Source organism: Fusarium tjaetaba, assembly GCF_013396195.1.
Source record: "Fusarium tjaetaba strain NRRL 66243 chromosome Unknown NRRL66243_c0000213, whole genome shotgun sequence".
NCBI lineage: Eukaryota > Fungi > Ascomycota > Sordariomycetes > Hypocreales > Nectriaceae > Fusarium > Fusarium tjaetaba.
The window spans coordinates 94110-114266 of record NW_023501409.1 but is presented as its reverse complement, the minus strand read 5'-3'; the positions used below and the strand labels follow the sequence as shown (position 1 = coordinate 114266).

General features: G+C 49.2%; 9 protein-coding genes across 9 annotated transcripts; 6 read left to right on the top strand and 3 right to left on the bottom strand.

Moving 5' to 3' along the window:
* Positions 1-80: 80 nt before the first annotated feature.
* FTJAE_9436 (endo-1 3-beta-glucanase) lies at positions 81-1261 on the top strand (the record flags this gene model as incomplete). Its single annotated transcript, XM_037356357.1, has 2 exons — positions 81-860; positions 908-1261. 2 exons carry the CDS (start codon positions 81-83, stop codon positions 1259-1261), a joined length of 1134 nt encoding a protein of 377 aa, XP_037203541.1.
* A 1300-nt stretch (positions 1262-2561) lies between these two features.
* On the top strand, positions 2562-2957 carry FTJAE_9435 (uncharacterized protein; the record flags this gene model as incomplete). Its single annotated transcript, XM_037356356.1, has 1 exon — positions 2562-2957. The coding sequence occupies one exon, from the start codon at positions 2562-2564 to the stop codon at positions 2955-2957; it is 396 nt and encodes a 131-aa protein (XP_037203540.1).
* A 1132-nt stretch (positions 2958-4089) lies between these two features.
* Positions 4090-6230, top strand: FTJAE_9434 (ankyrin protein; the record flags this gene model as incomplete). Its single annotated transcript, XM_037356355.1, has 2 exons — positions 4090-4490; positions 4538-6230. 2 exons carry the CDS (start codon positions 4090-4092, stop codon positions 6228-6230), a joined length of 2094 nt encoding a protein of 697 aa, XP_037203539.1.
* A 359-nt stretch (positions 6231-6589) lies between these two features.
* FTJAE_9433 (cyanamide hydratase) lies at positions 6590-7384 on the top strand (the record flags this gene model as incomplete). Its single annotated transcript, XM_037356354.1, has 2 exons — positions 6590-6809; positions 6870-7384. 2 exons carry the CDS (start codon positions 6590-6592, stop codon positions 7382-7384), a joined length of 735 nt encoding a protein of 244 aa, XP_037203538.1.
* A 163-nt stretch (positions 7385-7547) lies between these two features.
* On the bottom strand, positions 7548-9242 carry FTJAE_9432 (fad-dependent oxidoreductase; the record flags this gene model as incomplete). Its single annotated transcript, XM_037356353.1, has 1 exon — positions 7548-9242. One exon carries the CDS (start codon positions 9240-9242, stop codon positions 7548-7550), a length of 1695 nt encoding a protein of 564 aa, XP_037203537.1.
* Positions 9243-9548: 306 nt separating this feature from the next.
* FTJAE_9431 (quinate transport) lies at positions 9549-11384 on the top strand (the record flags this gene model as incomplete). Its single annotated transcript, XM_037356352.1, has 4 exons — positions 9549-9745; positions 9792-10353; positions 10402-11116; positions 11164-11384. The coding sequence occupies 4 exons, from the start codon at positions 9549-9551 to the stop codon at positions 11382-11384; spliced, it is 1695 nt and encodes a 564-aa protein (XP_037203536.1).
* Positions 11385-12124: 740 nt separating this feature from the next.
* FTJAE_9430 (quinate transport) lies at positions 12125-14182 on the top strand (the record flags this gene model as incomplete). The annotated part of the gene is made up of 10 exons (XM_037356351.1): positions 12125-12226; positions 12276-12352; positions 12404-12628; positions 12682-13192; positions 13248-13277; positions 13325-13378; positions 13432-13560; positions 13615-13732; positions 13780-13988; positions 14045-14182. 10 exons carry the CDS (start codon positions 12125-12127, stop codon positions 14180-14182), a joined length of 1593 nt encoding a protein of 530 aa, XP_037203535.1.
* An 850-nt stretch (positions 14183-15032) lies between these two features.
* FTJAE_9429 (uncharacterized protein) lies at positions 15033-16643 on the bottom strand (the record flags this gene model as incomplete). Its single annotated transcript, XM_037356349.1, has 1 exon — positions 15033-16643. One exon carries the CDS (start codon positions 16641-16643, stop codon positions 15033-15035), a length of 1611 nt encoding a protein of 536 aa, XP_037203534.1.
* Positions 16644-18910: 2267 nt separating this feature from the next.
* Positions 18911-19858, bottom strand: FTJAE_9428 (ester hydrolase C11orf54; the record flags this gene model as incomplete). The annotated part of the gene is made up of 1 exon (XM_037356348.1): positions 18911-19858. The coding sequence occupies one exon, from the start codon at positions 19856-19858 to the stop codon at positions 18911-18913; it is 948 nt and encodes a 315-aa protein (XP_037203533.1).
* Between the last annotated feature and the right edge of the window lie 299 nt (positions 19859-20157).

Below are 20157 nucleotides of genomic sequence, written 5' to 3'. Positions count from 1 at the left end.
CCCCCCCCCCCTTCATGTTTCCTTCTCTCAACAACAAAATATCACATTCCGGGTTCAAACTCCAACTCACTGCACTCAAGATGTTCTTTCTAGCTATTTTACTCTGCTCTCTCGCCGCCACTGGCACAGCCTGGAATGCCCCTGAGATTCCAGGGTTCCGGCTCATGTGGCACGACAACTTCGGAGGGGTCGATGGCTCTCTACCAGATACTTCCAAATGGAACATTCAACATTGGTACCAGGATCACAACGGCGATCACCAAGAGTACAGGGCTTCCCCTGAAAACGTCCATATCATGGGTGGCAGCCTTCATATCCATCCGTGGCGTGACCCCACTGCGGTAAAAGGTTGGACATCCGGCCGCATCGAGAGCACGTACACTCTCACCCCTCCACCCGGTGTCAAGACCATTGTCCAAGCTGGCATAGCTCTTGGCACGGCCCCCAGAGGCACGAAGCAAGGCATCTGGCCTGCTTTTTGGTTGCTTGGTGACAGCCACCGCACCGGAGGTCCCATATGGCCTGCCTGTGGCGAGCTCGACATTATGGAGCACGTCAATGGCGAGCAAAAGACTTATGCCGCTGTTCATTGTGACAAGTCTCCTGGTGGTATCTGCGAGGAGAAGAAGGGTATCTCCGGGTCGTACTCTCACTCGAATACGGCTACGGGCTTAACTAGTTACAAAGTTGTCATCGACCGCACGCCGGAGTTCTGGCAGGAGGAGAGTGTAAGCTTCTACGTTGGCGATGAACTCTTTCATAAGGTCACGGGGGCGCAAATTGGCGACTTGGAGGTCTGGAAGACCATTGCGTGGAACAAGATGTTCATTATTTTCAACGTCGCCGTTGGTGGTGATTGGGTAGGTCTAAACCCTCTTGGTGAAGCCGTCAAGCTAACATCTCGTAGCCGGGGCCACCTCGTGAATATACCTTGGAGGGCCGTGCGGTTGGTATGCAAGTCGGATATGTTGCGCATTATGAGCAACAAGATCCAGCACAAGATGCAGCCTATGGACCCTGCAATGAATGTAACTATCCCAACATCCCTCAAGTCCCGCCCCCTCGACCTCCACCCCGGGTTCCGGCTCCTTTACCGGCTCCGGCTCCTCCTTTACCCCCTGTTGGTCCTCCTGTTGGCAGGCCTCCGCTTCCCCCCGGGCGGTTCCCTTATAACTACCCCCCTATCCCTGAAGTCCCACTGAATCCGTATGAACCTCCCTATGACTATCCCAATCTCCCTCCTGGCCGGCCGCACTATTAGAAAGGGATAAACGCAGTTCTTGTGGTCTAAATACCAATGCTGTACTCATGCAACAAACTGGCCCCTTCAAGTCTGCAAATCGACCTCGCATCCGAAACTGTGGACGTTAGTAGCGGCTAGGCGTATGGTTGAACGATCGAGTGTCTTGTCTCCTCGCTTGCGAAGTACTGGGACAAAAAGAGGCGGGGGTAGCAATGGAATGCCCCTGAAAGGAACCTTGGGCGACTATTAATATCTGCTGGTGCAAAACCAGTCATCATTAATACTGGAAGGACACTTACTCACATAAGTTGATACTCCAGACATCTCAGTCTTGTGCAGTAGGTTTCTGATTCTTGATTTACCTTACTGCTCCCTGATTCTGGGTCATCCATGTACCGGGACAGCTCATAAGAGTTTTAATGGATTGGACAACCTGAGACATTGCGATACAAGGACGGGAGAACAGTATAGACAATAGCTTTATGCTAGAGCTAGAAACAACCCCTTATGGAGTTACTTTTTTTGCTAGCATTTTGTTGAGCTAATCTTAGATCAATTTCAAAGGCATGCCCAAGAACGATGTCTCCAACCAAGACACTGGACTCGCACAACGCTGGTAGTAAGCCAAACTATCTCAAAGGTTCGTATTCGATTGACTGAATAGTACTGGGTATTCCATGAAAGAAATGGTGAGGGTAAATCCGCTCCCCTGTGCATTTCGTCTCTTCAACTTGATAACTTGCTTTTGAAGCATTTACGTGTTTTTACACAGGCTAGCGTCTTGCACTGTCAACAGCTGGCAGCCTCGACCGAACCTTTTGTATTTCGAAAGGCTAGTTTCATCCGTTTGAAAACAAACAATGGGTCTGTTCAAACGACTTCTCTTCCATAACCAATGGGCATACGCTCGTCTCTACCAGTACCTCCAGAGTCTTCATTCACCTAGCCTTCTCCACCGAGGTATGCCTTTCCATCAGAAACTCAACTCTGAATTCTTCTTCTCCTTCTCCAACCAAAACCCAAACCTCAACAACAAGCACTTCTTCACAATTGTAACACTAGGACTCACCTCTTGACTTTATTTCTTCTTACCCAAAGCCAAAACCAAACCTCGATAGCAAACACTTGCTCACAACTGCAACACTAAAACTGATCTCTGGACTTTGTTTCTTCTTCCCAAAGCAACGTCCAAACCGCAATAACAAACCCATTCTCACAACTGCAACACTAAACCTCAAAAGGTAACCAAGACTCTATCGCTCCTGGCATAAGTTCAATACTGACAACCGAACTACAGAGCCAATAACAAACTCCCAAAATGGTTCGCTTCTTCTCCTCGAAGAAGGCAGTTGACTGCAAGGGCCAGGCCTGTGAGGCCGTTTCCAAGGAAGTGGAAGAGTCGGTTCGCGCTCTCGAGGACTTCGAAATCGAGCTCGACTACATCGCTGATGACTATGTCGAGATCATCGACCATGCGGCCCCCAAGCGCCCTCGTGCTGTCTGGAAGGATACCAAGGAGGCTGGCAACCAAGACTTCATCATCGTCATGAAGGACACTGAGGTCAATGCCGTCATGAAGTATACCAAGGGGAAGGCTAAGCTCCATGATGACATCGTTATCGTGGAGGGCTTCAAGCACCCTCGCCGCCTCGAGGAAGGTGTTCTTGTCAAGCACCCCAACCACACTCGCCGCTCCGGAGATGTCAAGAAGTAGACGATGAGTCTCAATACTGTGGTCAAGTTGGAGAGTCTTGGACCTTTGGCCTTTTTGTTTTTGCCGTTCTTTGGGTCGTTGGATGTAGTATCAAGAAGACATTGGCAATGTAACATAGCAAACTGTGCGCCAACCTGCCTATACAGGCGTTCTTTTCGATAGTCTAATGAACCCACACGGCGCTTGGAGACAAATCACATGGCTGCTTATGATATTGTTGATATTGTTCCATCCCATGTTCCATACAAAGCCTTTGTTCAGGCGTGCCTCAGATACCAGCCAATCAACTGTGCACGACACAGGAGAATTTTCGTCAACAGCGCTCTTTATTGACACAGGTGTCAGATCACAGACTCAACCCTAACATGCTTTCGCACGTCGCTAGATTAGAAGGTGGATTGCAAATATTTCACGTCCCTTAGGGAGCGAGAAAACCCCAGACCTTAGTATAATGTGTCAAAATAAACTTATCATATGCTGACCCTCACTTTATGCAAATTCACCTAAGTCTTTTTGTCATTTAAGTGAAGATCCTGAGTTTTCTTTCCTCCCCTAGACGTCCTACTCGAATGACGCGTCCACGAAAGAACCTTGGTAGCAGTGCATTCGAGAAGATTGCCGACCCATAAGCATTTCCCGCCGCCTCGAAAGGATTCCCCAAAATGTCCTGGGCGAAGGATCAACAGTGTAATGGCTATACCACATTGGGTGGTGCCAAGCCCACTGAGATGCATAAGGCATTCGGCAGGGCGTTTCCGCAAACTTGGCCGTTACGAGTGGCATCAACAGATGCCGGAGCGTAACAATCCTCGCGCCCCTAGTGAAGGCCGATACCCAGGAATGCCGGATTTAGTGAAACAGATCAATGAGAAATTACTGGTCTAAGGGAGGTAAACATCGAAGAATCATAGTGTAGGGCTGCTAGTCTGGGTGCTACGCCGCGCCGCGCATCCATGTCCCAAGCCCCTGTCAATCATCGTCATCAACTCACGACAAGCTCGGCCGAAATATCACGCTACGGTATAGCATCTGACTGCCAAGCTTTGGCTAGCTCCCCGCATTATATATCAACAGACCGACCCCAAATCTATCATCTCATCAATATCGAGATTAACAGCGAGAACCCTTCAGTATGACTGCGACATCCAGCATCGATCTCATCAACCTATGCAGGTCCATCTCGAGGCGCGCAGGAGCTTGTGAGGCCACTGCAGATGGCGTGGCCGAACGAGATGAGCAGCAGGTTCTAGAGCTCAAGGCTATATCATCTGGTCTCGAGGAGCTGAAGCGCAGACTCGCTGACCTGGAAGAGCTCCTCCATACCAAACCCGACAGCCGTAAACTTCGCGACACTCGAGAGACTCTCACTCCTCTCTTCACGATTTATGAAACGGTACTCGAAGTTCTACGTATGCAATTGGCTAGCTGGCAGCTAGAGAATACAGCAGCTTCAGACAGTGGGTTCTTGAAGGCACATGAAGGCTGCCTTGTTGTTTACAACTACATGCTCGAAGTTTGCACTCCCCTCGTCAGGTACGTTGCCAGTCTCACATATTGACTCAGTTTCTAATATGCATCAGGAAGGATGAGTCTTTTGGGCCATCAGGCGCAGCCTTTTTCACCCATCAAGCGCAAGAAGCAGTAAAGTCGGCTATAGACCAAAGACTTGTGAAAGCAGGTAAAGATACTGCTCTAAAGGATACAATGTCCAGTAGCGAGAAAATGCCTGTCGCGGAGAAAGAAGTAGCGCCCCCTTCGTATCCAGAGCCCGTATCAACAACAACATCGCCGCCCATAGCATCACCATCAACGTCTTCACCACTCGTTCATAGTCCGGTAGACAACTGTCGCCGGCCCAAAGGCTCCTCGTTCTTAAGAGCCCTTACATCAGGCTTTCGCAAGCATGATCCATTGGTCTCAACGCTCTGTCAAGCCGCCGCTCGTGGGGATGAGCAACAAGTCTCCGGCCTAATCACCCAAGGTGGAAACGTCAACGGTCGAAACGAAGATGGGGATACACCACTAAAGTGCGCCATAAGATACGATCAGGTTGGAACCGCTCGTATTCTTCTACAGGTTGGAGCACAAAGCAACAAGCTACCGCCCTTATTCAAGGCTGCTTCTATCGGAAGTCTCAAGGTCGCCAGGATGCTTATCGATTCTGGGGAAAGTGTACACAGCAAATCAAAGACTGGGAAGCCGTACTTTGTTGATGTTGTCGCTAAAGGCAACTTGGATGGTATCAGGTTCCTCCTTAAGAATGGCGCTCCAGTCAATGCAAAGAATGAGAGACGAGAGGAAGTCATTGTCCAGGTCGTCAAGACAGACAACATCGAGATTACCCGCCTTCTTCTTGCGCACGGGGCCAACGCAAGTTCCAAGGATGCAATAGGTGAGGAGATTATTGTATACGCCGTTAAGAAGGGGAATGTCGAACTTGCCAATATTCTCCTCGATCACGGCGCCGATCCCAATGCCGAGAGTGCTGTTAAACAAACCATTCTCTACACGGCAGTTCAGAGCGGCAACGCTGACATGGTAGGACTACTCCTTGACAAAGGCTCAAGTGCAAGGCTTCTCAACATTCTCGGAACGAGTATCCTGGAGGCGTCTATTGGTATGAAGAGATTCCAGATTGTCAAGAAACTCATCGAGGGGGGTGCCGATGTTGATGGTACAGATGCGCATCAGCAACCGATTCTCATCAAAGTTATTAGAAACCCGTTCTTGAATAACGACGAGAAGGTTGAGGTTATAAAGATGCTGATGGAGAATGGTGCGAGTCCTGAAACGGTTGATATTATCTTTGGTCTGCCAGCTATTTGTCACGCTGTCGAAATGCCCAGTACCCCGGTGGTGCAAGCTCTTCTCAGCCGAGCCGTCAACACAAATGTCCGCATGCTCTCGGGCCAAACTCTCCTCACATACTCCATCGATGTCAACCGCCAGAACACTGTTGAAGCGTTACTGGCACAAGGTGTTGATGTCAACGAGGTCGATGGACTGAACAGAACGCCTTTGAAGCTAGCACTGATGAGACTTGACTATAACCTGACGGCGAAGTTGATGAATTACGGTGCTGATGGTACCGTCAAAGAGAATCAAGAAGCTGTCAACTTCATCAAGGCAGTTGGGAGAAAGGATTTACAGGAACTTCTTCGACCGAGAGAAGTTGAAGCAGGTCCCTCAACTCCAGCTGTTCGACATGAGATCGAGTTGCCCACGTCTGAGGTTCCACCGCCTTCGTATGAACTTGTGGCTGGAAAGGTCTGAATTTACAAGGCGCTAGGTATTTCATTAAGAAACTGTTTGATATCTATACCGAGAACTTCCATCTCGTTGATTGTGCAGTTTCAGTCTAGTGCGAATGACGCATGTAAGCGGGCATGATGACATATGAAAAGTGCACCATCATCGAAGCGAAAAACTCCAAAACCGACGGCCTTAGGTCGATAGTCGCACATTACCCCTCAAACGACGTCCTCAGGTTGATAGTCTTGATTAGAAATCCAGCGCCAGACTTTTCCTATTTATTGACCTCAATTTTCCCTCGATTCCTTTTTCCTCTTTTTCACTCTGCTTAATTCAATAACCCTCATTGATCCTCCCCAATTCTTTCTTCCTTTCTCAATATGAGTTCCAGTGAAATTGCTGCAAATGGATGGACTGCTGTCCCAGTCGATGCCGGAAAGATCTTCAGTAATGGACCTTATATCAACGAACGTGAGTACATTGACGTTCAAAGCATTCAGTTCCCGGACGATGACCCAATCGTCAAGAAGACCCAGCAACATGCCAAAGATAAGTTGCTGAAGCAGACTTATAACCATTCCATGAGAGTTTACTACTGGTGTAAGTACATGGCCGCCTCGGTTGAATTGAGTTTTATGTACTAATGAGTCTTGCCGCCAGCTACTGTCATTCTCCGACAGCAGTTCCCAGAGCATGCCAAGACTCTTTCGCCTTCGACACTGGCACTGACTTGCCTCCTCCACGACATCGGGACCACGGACGAGAACATGTCTTCAACTCGTCTCTCGTTTGAGTTTCAGGGTGGCTTCCAAGCTCTCAACCTGCTTCAAGAGACCGGCTCTACCAAAGACCAAGCCGAAGCGGTTTGCGAGACGATAATCCGTCATCAAGACCTTGGCACCGAGGGAAACATCACCTTCCTCGGACAGCTCATTCAACTAGCTACGATCTATGATAACGTGGGTGAACATCCCAACGTGAAGGACTTTGGGAAGATTATTCATGAGCAGACGCGCGAGGAAGTCAACAACGCTTTCCCACGTGAGGGATGGCTGGGATGCTTTGCGGCGACGATTCGAAAGGAAGAGGAGTTGAAGCCGTGGTGTCATACTACTCACATCCCCAGGTTTGCTGAGCAGGTTGAAGGGAATCAACTACAGAAGCCATATGAGTAAGATTTGAGTACCTGCTGCTATGGAATTAACCTTTATGATCCGTTATTTAAGCAGTCTATAGTTAGAGTTTACTAGTCTTTCATTTCATCATCTCCATCTTGATACAAGACTCTTGTATTCTGTAACCCAGTATTACCTACCATAGCGTCTCTGCGAACCCTGATCAGTATCCAGATACATCAGGCCACTCTGTCTCTACTCCCTCTTTGATGATCATATCCTGAAACTCTGTAAACAGCTCTTTCTTGCCCTGTACTTCATGCGGTGATAACTCTTTGTCCAAACAATGCGCGGCTAACAAACCCGCCGCCTCGCCAATGTTCCACTCCACAGGATGTAACCGGTAGCATCCATTCGTAATATGCGTAGTCCCAATATTCTTCGACGCCGCGAGCAAGTTCGGTCTCTCAACCGGTATCAAAGCACCAAGTGGAATCTCGAATGGACAGCAGGCTACATCGATGTAGTTGTCACCGCCGGTGGAAGGATGGAGATCGATACGATACATTCCAACACCGACACTATCGGGATAGTGCACTGCGCCTTTTGAACCGCGCACATCGAGGGAGAGATCTTGTTCCACGATGGTGGTTACGGCTTTTATGCGTCGAGATTCGCGGATGTAAGGAGCCATTGCAAGACCGTGTTCCGTACCCGTTATATCACCTCTCAATCGCAGACCAGGATAGCCTGTACCCTTCCCATCGGCTCGAGGACAGTCTGTTTGGAGGTAGTACAGCATACTATACGACAGAGACGCAGCCTCGGCAAGACGCTCTTGCAGTTCATCTTCTGAAACGTCAATGATCGGCTTTTCGAAGTAGTCGATCATCGGCCAGTTGACAAGGCAGATATCTGAGCGATATGCTCCAGAGATGAAGTTATCTTTCGCTGCAATGCGTCGAAATGTCCAGAGATTCATGTCTCCTCCTGACTTTCTCTGGTCCGAGATCACGGAAGCTGGATCATCATTGGGGTTTGGTGTGAACTCTCGCTCGACTATCTCAAGTGTTCGAGGATGCGGCGCCTTGAGACTAAGCAGCGGTGCACCCCAGAAATCGGGATGACAGCTCCTCCAGTGATCGTATCTCTCAGGTTTGGGAATTGTATGGTCTTCGCCCTCGACGTGATCCACGGCGAAACAAATCGATACAGCTTGAGAGTTTTGGGGCTGCGCTTCCTCCGGCGCACTGGGCTCTCCTGTATTCTTTCGAGACTCAAAGCCCGTCACGTACGGCGTTTTGGTGATGGGTAGCAGATCTCCCAGCTCAGTAGCATCAATGACGTACTTTGCATCAACAGTAAAAGTCCCTTCACCGTCCAGTTTTCGGAACTCAACAGATCTCACGATCTGTCCAACCATCTCACAAGAAACGGCCTTGACACGTTTTTTCACAGTGAGAAGTCCACTGCCGATGAACGGCATGAGCATTGCTTCGATAACAGCCACTGCGACTCTCGGTTCATGACAAAGCTTGCTGACATGTCCCGCCCCAGGATTCAACTGCGCCCTCCGTCTCGCCTCCTCTGTCAAGGGATAATTATCGCGGTAATACTGTCTTATACCATCACGAAGTGCTCGATAAGACCTTGTGACACCAAATTGCTCAACCCAGGTATGCTCGTCAGGAGGCACAGCTTGGCTTGTCAATTGGCCGCCTAACCAGTCATATTCCTCGGTGAGAAAAACACTACGGCCTCGACGGAGAGCTCCGAGTGCTGCTGCGACACCGCCCAAGCCACCGCCTGCGATGAGAATATCTGTTGAAAAGTATTTTGGGCGACTCTTTAAATGTGCTGTTTGCCACGAGATGCTGCTTTTGACATGGCCATTGGGAGGTTCAGAGAGTTCGCCCATCTTTGGTGGCTGGGAAGTTGACCAACGATCAAGTCAATAAATGACAACCTGAGACTTGCAAAAGTAAATATCAAGCAAACATGGGAATCGACTTGTTTTAATTCGTCTCACAGAATCCTTCTCGCGCCGATCTCCCCAGATCTGCGTTTCACTTCGCCATACCCGAGACTCCCCGTGAGGGGTTGCACAGCACGTGCATATCCCATTCTCATGACCAACACTGCCAAGACATTGCCCCCTCAACTCATCGGGAAGTAATCTCACATCTCCCCGATCCTTACACTCGCTATCAAACGCTACTTTACAATGTCGGAGGACAATGCACGTAAGCGACCGCGTCAACCCGCGTCCGATCCGCGATATCCCAGGAAGAGGAGTCTCAAGGCGTGTCATGTGTGCAGAGCGCGTAAGACAAAGTGCGACAATGTGCAGCCGACATGTGGATTCTGTGCGTCGTTGAATATCTCGTGTTCGTATGATAATACTGAGAAGGACCATTCTACGTGAGTTTATCACTTATTGTAAGTTATATTCTGACGGATGCGATAGGTTTGACCCTGCGAGTCTTGAGATTCTGAGACAGTTGGGACAGATCATTACTTCGCAGGATGAATTGACGCAGACTGTTCGATCAATTGCTGCCTCTCAGTCGCACGCCGGTCTAGGTGCTGCTCAGAATGTTCATGTCGCCGAGGGTTTGAACTGGGATGCGAATCTTCAGACACAACAGCTGCCTTACTATGACTGGTCTGGAGGACAATCCGACTCAAACTCGACGACCCCAGCAGCATCAGCCAGCGTCGCTGCAGTTCGATGGTTCGGCATCCTTGCAAACGATGCATCGAATGAAGCCTTCCCAGACACTGATGCACCACTGGGTCTTGACGGTGAGTTACTCGATACATCACCAGATGGTCAAACAGACAGCGACATCACGCCATTGCAGAAAGCAACAAGGATCATCGATACTCAACCACCGACCCGGGATGCAATCAACAATCATGCAGCGAATAGTTCCGAAGAAAGCTTATGGCAGGCCTCGGAGAGCATATCACTCCTCGATCGCGAACAGACCTTGTTTCAGAACTTCCTGCATCGCATATGTTCATGGGTACGTCGATGACACTCTACATGAACATGCATACTAACTTCTTATCAGCTTGACTTATTCGACCCGGCTCGGACATTCTCTACTCGAGTTCCTCATCTAGCAGTCCGCAACGCAGGTCTTCTCAACGCCATCCTCGCATTATCATGCTACCACCAATCACTCGACCAAACCATCCCTTCCAACCAGCGTCCGTCTCAAAACACTGCTCTACATTACTACTACCAAACACTACACTACGTTCAGAAAGCGATGCGTTATTCGACGTATCAGAATAGCCAGGAACTCATGGCTACGACGCTCATGGTCTCAACGTATGAGATGCTACGAGGGTCACGTAAAGATTGGCAACAGCATCTCCAAGGAGTCTTCTGGATCTTGAGATCTCGACAGATTGAGGTTGAGACATCGAGTCTTGAAAGTACGACGTGGTGGGCTTGGCTACGACAGGATATCTGGGTTGCTTTTCGTGAGAAGAGGAGAACGTATAGTACATGGATGCCCAAGAAGGGATACGCAGATCTAGACAGTCACGAGTTAGCCTCTCGTGCTGTATGGATAATGGCGCAAGTAATCAACTTTTGCGCTGTTGATTCATCCGCTGAGGTGGAAGGCTTGACGGGGAGGATTGGCTGGGCGAAGGCACTGAGGAAGATGTTGGATGAGTGGCGGTCTCATTTGACAGTTGAGTTCTCAGCGTTGCCAACCATGGGAAATCGGAAGAGTGAAGTGTTTCAGCCACATTTGATACATCCCCAATGTTTTGGTAAGCAGCCTCAACTGTGAAGTCAGGTCGGGTGCTGATTGCGACAGGACTCGCTGTGCAGCTTCATCATTGCTCCCGCATCCTCGTTACAGCACACGAACCCCATTTAGACGGCATCCAAGGCCTTCTCAAGCGCCAGAAGGAGATCCAAGAGAGTATAAGGATGGTCTGCGGTATTGGCATGACACTTACGGAGGATGCATCAAGCATGCTGTCCTCGCAATGTCTATTCATTGGTAGGCCCGCATTGCAATCGTCGGACTTGTAGTAACTGACAGCGTGTGCAGCCGGAATGTTCATGCAAAATCCCCGAGAACGAAAATGTGTAGTAGAAATGCTGGATACATGTCAAAAGAGATGTGGTTGGCCTACACCCTCATTAAGATCAGAACTGGAGCAGATTTGGGAGAGTCCAGATGCGCTATGGGATAGTCAGCATCGGTGATGATGCGTTGTCGGGAGACGTAACAGCGAGATTTGGTAAGATAGGGCCGGCGTTGAATATGATTCGTGATACCCTTAATGCACAATCAAATGTATCTTGCAATGAGACTCGGTCGTCCAGATACCGAACTGAACGAATATACGAGACAGGTTACATCATGCATGGTGATTTGTCCGCAATAGGCAGCCTCCGTTTCAGCCCCCAACGTAAAAGCTCCGAGATAATGCATATACCAGCCAATGACCTCAATAAAGCAAGCAAACAGCGCACAATCCTCCTCTATTCTGCAATAACTGCTTTCATATACATCACCGACCCTTCCTCCCGAGACTCCCCGCGTCGTTCGCCAAGCCCACCATCGAATCACGCGCCCGAGACTCCCCGCCGACAAGTTCTACCCCAGGACATGATCTACACCCCGCATTATGTTTGTTTGCCTTCCCGCGAAAGAGGGTGTTGGACCTCTATTGTCTCCACTACTTAAAACGACGGTTGCTCTCGTAAGCTTAATTTCTATCGTCAATCCTTCTTTAATCTTTTATCCGAGAAGAAAGTGAGCGAAGATGACGATACATGGCATGTTTCGGCGCATTGTGCGCAATGATGCTATTCGTGTTGATCCGCCGGAGATTTACAACTGGCGTGTCATCGCTCTGACAGCTTCGGTAAGACACCCGCGGGCATTACCCGGGGATAAGGGACTGACACTTTTAGGCGTGTTTTGCTGGTGCGCTGTTTGGAGTTGATGCTGGTATCATTGGTGGCGTGCTGGCTATGCCAGACTTCAAACGGTTCGTTTCAAAAGCGCCTTGTAATGCGAACCGCTGACACAGGCTTAACAGGGAGTTTGGTCTTGACACTCGGCCGAAAGAAGACGCAGCTGATCTAGCAGGAAACCTCGTCACGACAATGCAAGCCGGTGCTATAGCTGGAGCTCTCCTGTCCAGTCCATTCGCTGATCGTAAGGGCCGAAAGCCAGCGCTGCTTCTTGTTGCGGTGACGGGTTTCATCGGTGGTATCATGCAAGCCTTCTCTTACGGTCATCTCTCAGTCTTTTACATTGGACGGTAAGTTCCACGACATCAACCGTCGCACCTTGGATAGATATTAATGGCGGTAGATTCGCCGAAGGCCTCGGTCTCGGCGCAGGAACAATGCTCGCGCCAACATACGTCTCCGAAAACTCACCGCGTGCCATCCGCGGTTTTCTCGTAGGCTTCTTCCAACTCCTGCTCGTCCTCGGCGGCATGACAGCCTATTTCATAAACTACGGCTCCCTTCTACATCTCCCCGGCAAAGCAACATGGATGGTTCCCCTAGGGTGCCAATCCATCTGTCCAGCATTACTCTTCTTCAGCATGCTCTTCTGTCCAGAGTCACCTCGCTGGCTAGCTTCCCGAGATCAGTGGGAGGAGGCTGGAGCTGTCTTGTCAGATGTGAGAAAATTACCTGTGGACCATGCGTATATCCAGCAAGAACTGTTGGAGCTGAAGACGCAGATTGATCAGGAGAGAGAGATCATGCAGGATACGGGGTTTTGGGCGATTCAGAAGGAGTGTTGGACTTTGCCTTGGAATAGGAAGAGAGCGCTTTTGACGGTGGCTATTGTTACGCTTGGGCAGTGGACTGGCGTGAGTTTCTTCTACAAATACATGATTTGGACGGATGGTTGCTGATGAAGTGTAGACTGGTGCTATCAACTACTACGCACCCACTGTAAGTCGACTTTCAAAGTTCCCGAGGTTTGCACTAATCGATGATAGATTTTCAGTGGATTAGGTCTTAGCAGCACGACAACTGCACTGTTCGCACAAGGAGTAAGAGCGTCTAGAGCCTCTTCGCGCATCACTGGCTAACATCCATCATCGAGATCTACGGCGTTGTCAAAGTCGTTACATGCTTGATCTTTATCTTCTTCCTCGCCGATTCCCTCGGCCGTCGCAAGTCATTCATGTTCGGCGGTGCGATCCAAGCATTCTGCATGTTCTTTGTCGGTTTTGTACGCGATCTGCTCCCCCCTTTGTTACAACTTGACTCCCACTGACGTTACTAGTACCTTCGCTTCGGTCCTGAGCCTGGAGAGGGTGATCATCCTCCTCCCGCGGGTATCGCTGCTTTGGCTATGATATACATCTTTGCTGCGGCTTTCAACATGAGTTGGGGCCCTGTTTGTGAGTTCTTCAGGCCCTGGTGCTAGACAGTTGTACTGATCTTGTAGCATGGATCTATGTCTCTGAAATTCCAACAAATCGACTCCGTGCATACAACGTTGCCCTCGCATCTTTCACTCACTGGGTGCATAACCTTGCAGTATCAAAGTCAACGCCAGTCATGCTTCTGCACGATCCATGGAGAGCATACTTCATCTTTGGATCGTTCAATCTGTTCATGGCGATTGCTGCATACTGGATTCCAGAGACCAAGGGCGTAAGTCCCTCCTCCCTGCACATACTTACCCAAACTCTGACTCGAACGATTCACAGATCTCACTGGAACGCATGGATGAAGTCTTTGGTATCGCAGACTTTTCCAACGTCGAAGACGTCGGCATTGCAGCACGTAGTGCAAAACGAATCGATGACGAGGACGTGGAAGACATCAAAGCCCCCAACAAATCCTAATCACATCTCTGAGTATTACGCAAGGGAATAGAGTTTCAGGACTGGATTGTGATATAAACTCTGTTGGTTTCAATAAAATGTTCAGCGTCCAACCCCTGCATCGTTCATTCGTAACAAGAAGCGTAACGAAATCCCATCATTTCCTTCTCCCTTGTAATATATATGCGAGACGAAATTTATGCGCTTCTCGTGTTCTGAAACATCTGTCCATTGGTTGGTCCGAGCCGTTTTAGCCGACATCTTTGATGAAGACGCGACAACATTTTGCCGTGTATCCGTGGGTCGATCTCAGGTCTTTTCTCCATATTTGGCCGAGATGCCGGATCAGCGGCTGGATTCACTAACGCATTCAATCAAGTTCGAGAAGTATAATCGTGCTCCAGTTTATACCAGGTTTTGGGTTCACTAAATGGATGATCATTTGTGACGTGACCGTACCGTAGTTCTGCTGTCAGTTGTTGCGATGTGATGTGACAGATCTGGACCAACCCCTTCACTTTGAACTGACGGTCAACGTCTGACTCGTTTGACAGCGACTATTGATTGCTATTTTTGCTAAACGCAAAACACATCATATCATTCTTTGAGCCATCTCCATTTGAAATTCTCGTATTTGCATCAACTACCGCTTCGTTTACCCCTTGCGTCTAAACCTGTTTCGGCAGTTGACCGACACTAACAAAATCTGTCCATCAATAGTCTGACAAACATCAAACAACCGACACAGAATATTCATGATTATCACAATAATAAAATTTGGTATCGAATTATCTCTGGTCAAAAGAACAAAGAGAAGCAGTATCTGTAGTCTAGTCCGCCACTAACGCCAACCTAAAAAATACACACCGCGCTATGCCGAAATACCCTGTCTATAATACTTGTATTCCACCGATGCCCCCTGACACATGTAATGATCTGCAATGAGATCCTTGGCCCGGACGTCCAGCCACCCAGCGGCTGCATCCTTGACGCCAAAGCCCAGCCATACCTCATCGTCGAGATATCCGTGGTTCGACGGCGGGAACTCGGTCTGGTTTGTGTAGTACGACATGGAGCCCGTCCAGGAATAGCTGAGGTCCGATTCTCCGTGGTACGTGAGCTTCTTGCCGACGCTGATCATGCGGTACGGCGCTGCTGATTCGTACACTGCTATCCGACGGTCATACCATGTAAACGAAGCGCCAGGGAAGTCTTGTCGGCGCTGCACGATGCCCATGAGAACGGTGTTTTGCTCATCGGGTTCGCATGCTCCGCGGTTGCACATTGTGACACTCAGCATAGGCGAGCTCTGGTGGACGTGGCTATCGTCGAGCATGACATCGTGGATGCATGTCTTTCTCTTCTTGCCGTGCCAAGTCTTTCCCGGCTTCGCCGTCGGTGGGTATGGTTCTTCAACGGCCGACTCCTGGTCGTCAGCCGCAACGATGGGCTCGACGGGCTCCTCGGCGGATTTCCAACGGAATAACTGTCCCGGCTCCACCATCATCAAAAGTTCGGAGTCTGGACTGAAGGGGGACTGAGCTAGCGCCCAGTTCTTCTCGCGCTGGTATCGAGGGTGGTTTTCTTCGCCTGGTGCTGGTTCGCGAGCGAGGAGTGTTGGTTCGGCGAAGCGGATTGAGGGTAGACGTGCTGCAAAGTCTGGACCGAGGACTTGTTCAAGCTCAGGGAGGGCGGCGCGCACGTCAATGAGGAACTGGCCTTGACACATTGTCTCGTCGTTGACTTGGTGAGTGAAAATGAGAAGAGGCTCGCCGGCGCGCGTCCAGAATAGCTTCATGTCTTCTGGGCCGACATACTTATCCATGTCGGGCTGTCTCTTGCAGTGATGTTCAGGTCCGCCAAAGTCTTCCAGCAGCATTGTAGACCATTCGCCGGTTCGGATGACAGGTCGGTCAAGGTAGTTGGTGGTGAGGTTCGCAAAGGTAGCGACTTGACGGGCGATTTTGTACTTCTTGCCGTTGATTTCCTTTGCGACATGGGTCGTGCGCGCGATGACGAGAAAGTCATGGGTAGTATTAGCATCACGAGGCAGTTCGAGTATCGTTGGATTGAAAAGCTTGTGTCCAGTCTTTCTCGCATCGATCTTGTTGTAAAAGCCCATGTTGTTCCGTAGACTGGTCAAGAGATGGTAGTCGACGTATGGCTTATCCTCAGCATCGTCACCACGGTCGAGGCGGAGATCGTAGTAGTCATCTTGAGTATTCGATTGATCCTTCTTCTTATCGCCATCGTCCTTGTGTTGAGGTCGTCGATGGAAAGGCTCCTTTGGTGACGTCTTCTTTGGGGGTTTGGAGTCTTCAGGTGGGGGTTGCTCCTCATAAAAGAAAGGCCGTTCTTGGACTGGTGTGAGTGAGAGACCGTCTGATATTTTGATGTGAAATATCGTTGTGAGAATAATGCAGAAGGTCAAGATGGCCACGAACGTTAGCACGCCGCGCAGCAAGTGGTTGTGAGACCGCATGGTAGTATCATGAAGCCGCAGTGCAGTGCAGTGATGTTGAGATGAAGAAAGTTAAGCGGCCAAAGCTTGAATGTTATACGAGAGAAACAGTTGGACTGGGTCATACGAACCCACATCGTATTCCGTTTCGTCATAACACCCACCAAGGTCAAGCAAGGTTATAGTGGAGGTCAGTCAAGGTTCTGGGTCAAGGTTGTTTAGACGCCGCGTGGTCAAAGACTCAAGCTTTCGCCAAGCACTGTCAGTTCTGCCCTCTCCCTGTCTCCCTTGGATTGCCCTGTAGTGCCTGTAGTGCCCTGTACCTTCCGATCTAACCGGGTCTCCGCAGTTCTCGGCCCTGCTACTGGATCTGCCGTAAAAAAGTGAAACCCCTCCTTAGCCTCCCTATCTCGCCCTCTGTTTAATCTGAAACATGATTCATACCGTAAAACAACTGCGACAGCATTAATTATCCTTGCGTTAATCAGTGGCGGTTGGTAAAACGGTAACTACTGTAGCCGCTGGAATGCAAGCCCAGCTTCACTTGTAGGTGCTCAAAATAGAAGCGCGTCCAGTGGAATAACGCCATTGCAACGTGCCAGAAACATTCCCAGACGCCACAAAAAAGGGTTTAGCACGCAGCTGAGCATGGCCTCTATCGAATTCCAGCTCCACCCAGCGAGTCAAGCCGCGCAAGCTCTTTATTGACATCACTTTCTTTTCGGCACGGCGATCCGCGGGGACCCCCCATGCAATCAATTATAAACTGCCGACTTGCCGTGGGAAACTCGGAATTCTTGTCATATCTACTGTACTGCTACTGTAAGGAGTAAAATAAGCCCCCTTTGCTTTGATTGCGTGGAACAAAATGTCGCACAATACGGCTGGTGAGACGTATCCTTGAAACCAGGCAGAGGTAATAGATTGGACGGGGGCGGAGTTTCTGTGAGTAATGTGATATGGAAGCGAGCCAATGCGCCTATTTCTCTTGGCGACACACGATTTGTGACATGGACGTGACGATGTGTCGGACAAAACATTTGCGCCTGTATCTTGCTGGCTTGCGCCGTATTGAAGATGTACAATATGTGGAAATAACACGCCGTAATCTTCTGGCTCAATGACGTGCATCCAGTGCTTCGATTCTTATCTCAGCTGTTGGCATACGCCTCCAATCTCACGAATTGATGACCTAAAATAGCTGCAACGTTGGCAACGGTGTTGGTTCCGTCACTTTCAGATACGGACTTGATCGTGCCACTTGAACGCTAGCCACCGTTGACTATTGACCATGGGCTTCGTCTAATACCCAATACAGAATGACAGCCGCTTCTTCAAGACCCTTCCTTATCTCTCAAGAATCATGCTCAGCCTTCAATGATGCAGTCACGACATCCAACATTCTGCAACGTTGTTCTTCAGATCTGACAGACCGGGGATTGCCTCTTGCAGCACCTGTCAACGTCGCAACCGGACATTTCGAACACGATAAAGTCAGCGCTAGTATCTTTCAAGCCGCATCGGCTATCCCCTTGCGGCTGCAAGCTTCTTGAAGGTTTTGCTTAGGGTCTTGGCAAAAAAACGAGACTGGGACCAGGGTGAGCTTTATTTTTATTTTTATTTTTATTCCACTTAGCATTTGTGACTTGCAGTCTCATAAGGCAGGATACGAGAAAGCACGGATTGTTTCCGTGGTGTTCTGACTAAAACTGTCAGCAGTTCGTATACGAGCATCACGAGTTGAAAACGTGCCATTCAATGACAGGGTATCCAATCTGGGGAAGAACTCGCTTGCAGCGCCCGGGTAAAAGGATTCAGCTATTGTACTCATCCATGATCAGATCATCACATCAGATCATGACATTGATAGTCAGGATGAAGGGTAAAAAGATGAATGGGGAAAAAAGAAGCGGATAATGGTGGATTTAAACCACCTATCTTGGACGAACAGGGAATCGAACCCTGGACCACTCCCAGAAGGACATCTCTTGGAAGAGAACATGCTAAGGGAGTATTATACCACTAAACCATTCGCCCGCAACGACTTATGATTGGATGAGAGTGACAGGACAATTCCAGAAAATGGAGATTGTTTGTGCGCTGCATGATGTTATTCATAGCGATTCCATGTCATTTGGCTTCTATAAGCAAGCGCAACGAGAAAAATTTAATTTAATTTCTTTTATATAATCTCCTTCATAGTTTACTAACATTTCCCGGGGTCCCTTGGGAGAGGACAGGGCGCCAGAGTATAAAATTCGTGACAAGTCCAGGGTAAGCTCGCCAGATCAATTTGGCCTGTCCAGTCGATATATCATTTTGGCAGTATTGAAATACGCCTCATACTCAACATCATCCTCCGTATCATCCAAATCATAATGATAATGACCTCCAGCATTATTCCCGTCTACAGCGTAGCAATGCGTATGCTCAATCCGCAAACCCATTTTTCCTCCATGATCAGCCGAATGCAACACGGATAAACAAAGCATTGGTGCGCCAAAGTCGTGGAAGGTCAACCATTTATCCACATCTTTACGATGATAAAATGGCAAGTCTTTCTCGGCTGGGAAGTCAGGCATGATATGGTATTTTGCCTTGCCTTTCTTGACCAAGAAGAGTCCACCGAGACTGACGGTCTGCGAGTCGCCGTACGCTTCATGAAGACCCTTTCGGATACACTCCGCAAAACTTCTTTCAGAGGCTGTTCTCTTCCGAGCTGTGATCTTGATTACTGGACCTGGATTGCCTGAGGAGCCGAATAGGTTGATCATCAAGGCGCAGTCCAAAGAAGGACTCTTGTGGACTTGGACAGCGCTTGTCTCCTTGTCGATTTTTGCATAGCGACTCTCATTCTTGACGTTCTCAAAGCTGCCTTCCCAACTAATATTTGGCGCAAGCTCACAGTTCTGCCCAACGACAGGATGCGGTCCAGCTCCAGCACCGAGTAATCCCCCCTTCGCGGGATCCATGTCCATAGCCTCCGCAAGCTCAGCCATGGACCAAACGCAATCCATCTTTGGACGCGGGAACAAATTCGGTTGACCTCCTACATCTGCTATCTTCTCATCCCCTGATAACCCCTGGGTAGCTAGATGATAGGGCGCTTGCCGAAGATCCGGGCAAGCCACGACACTCACTGTGGAGTGTTCATAATTGGCTGCCAAGGGGGCCTGAAGTTTAGCTGCCAACTCCTCCAAAGTAGGCGGAGATAAAGGATGCTTTTCGATGCGCATGGTTAACCTTGGGCGTTATGTTGATCTGCATAAAGATGAAATGATAACGCCGCTTCGGAAATGGCAACATCACAGCCAGGACAGCCTCATAGAACTAAAGCGGGGTCCGCGGAGCATAAACTTAAAATCGGTTCCAAGGAAAAAGACAAACTCAAAGTAATTGAAGTATTACGCATCCATAACTTTATTCTTCCATTGAATGTCACCAACGCACGTCGGATAAATGGATAGAAGAATGGAGGTACTGAAGGATAGAAATGCAAAAATGAAAGCCTCGCTAACGCTCGCAATCGAATATA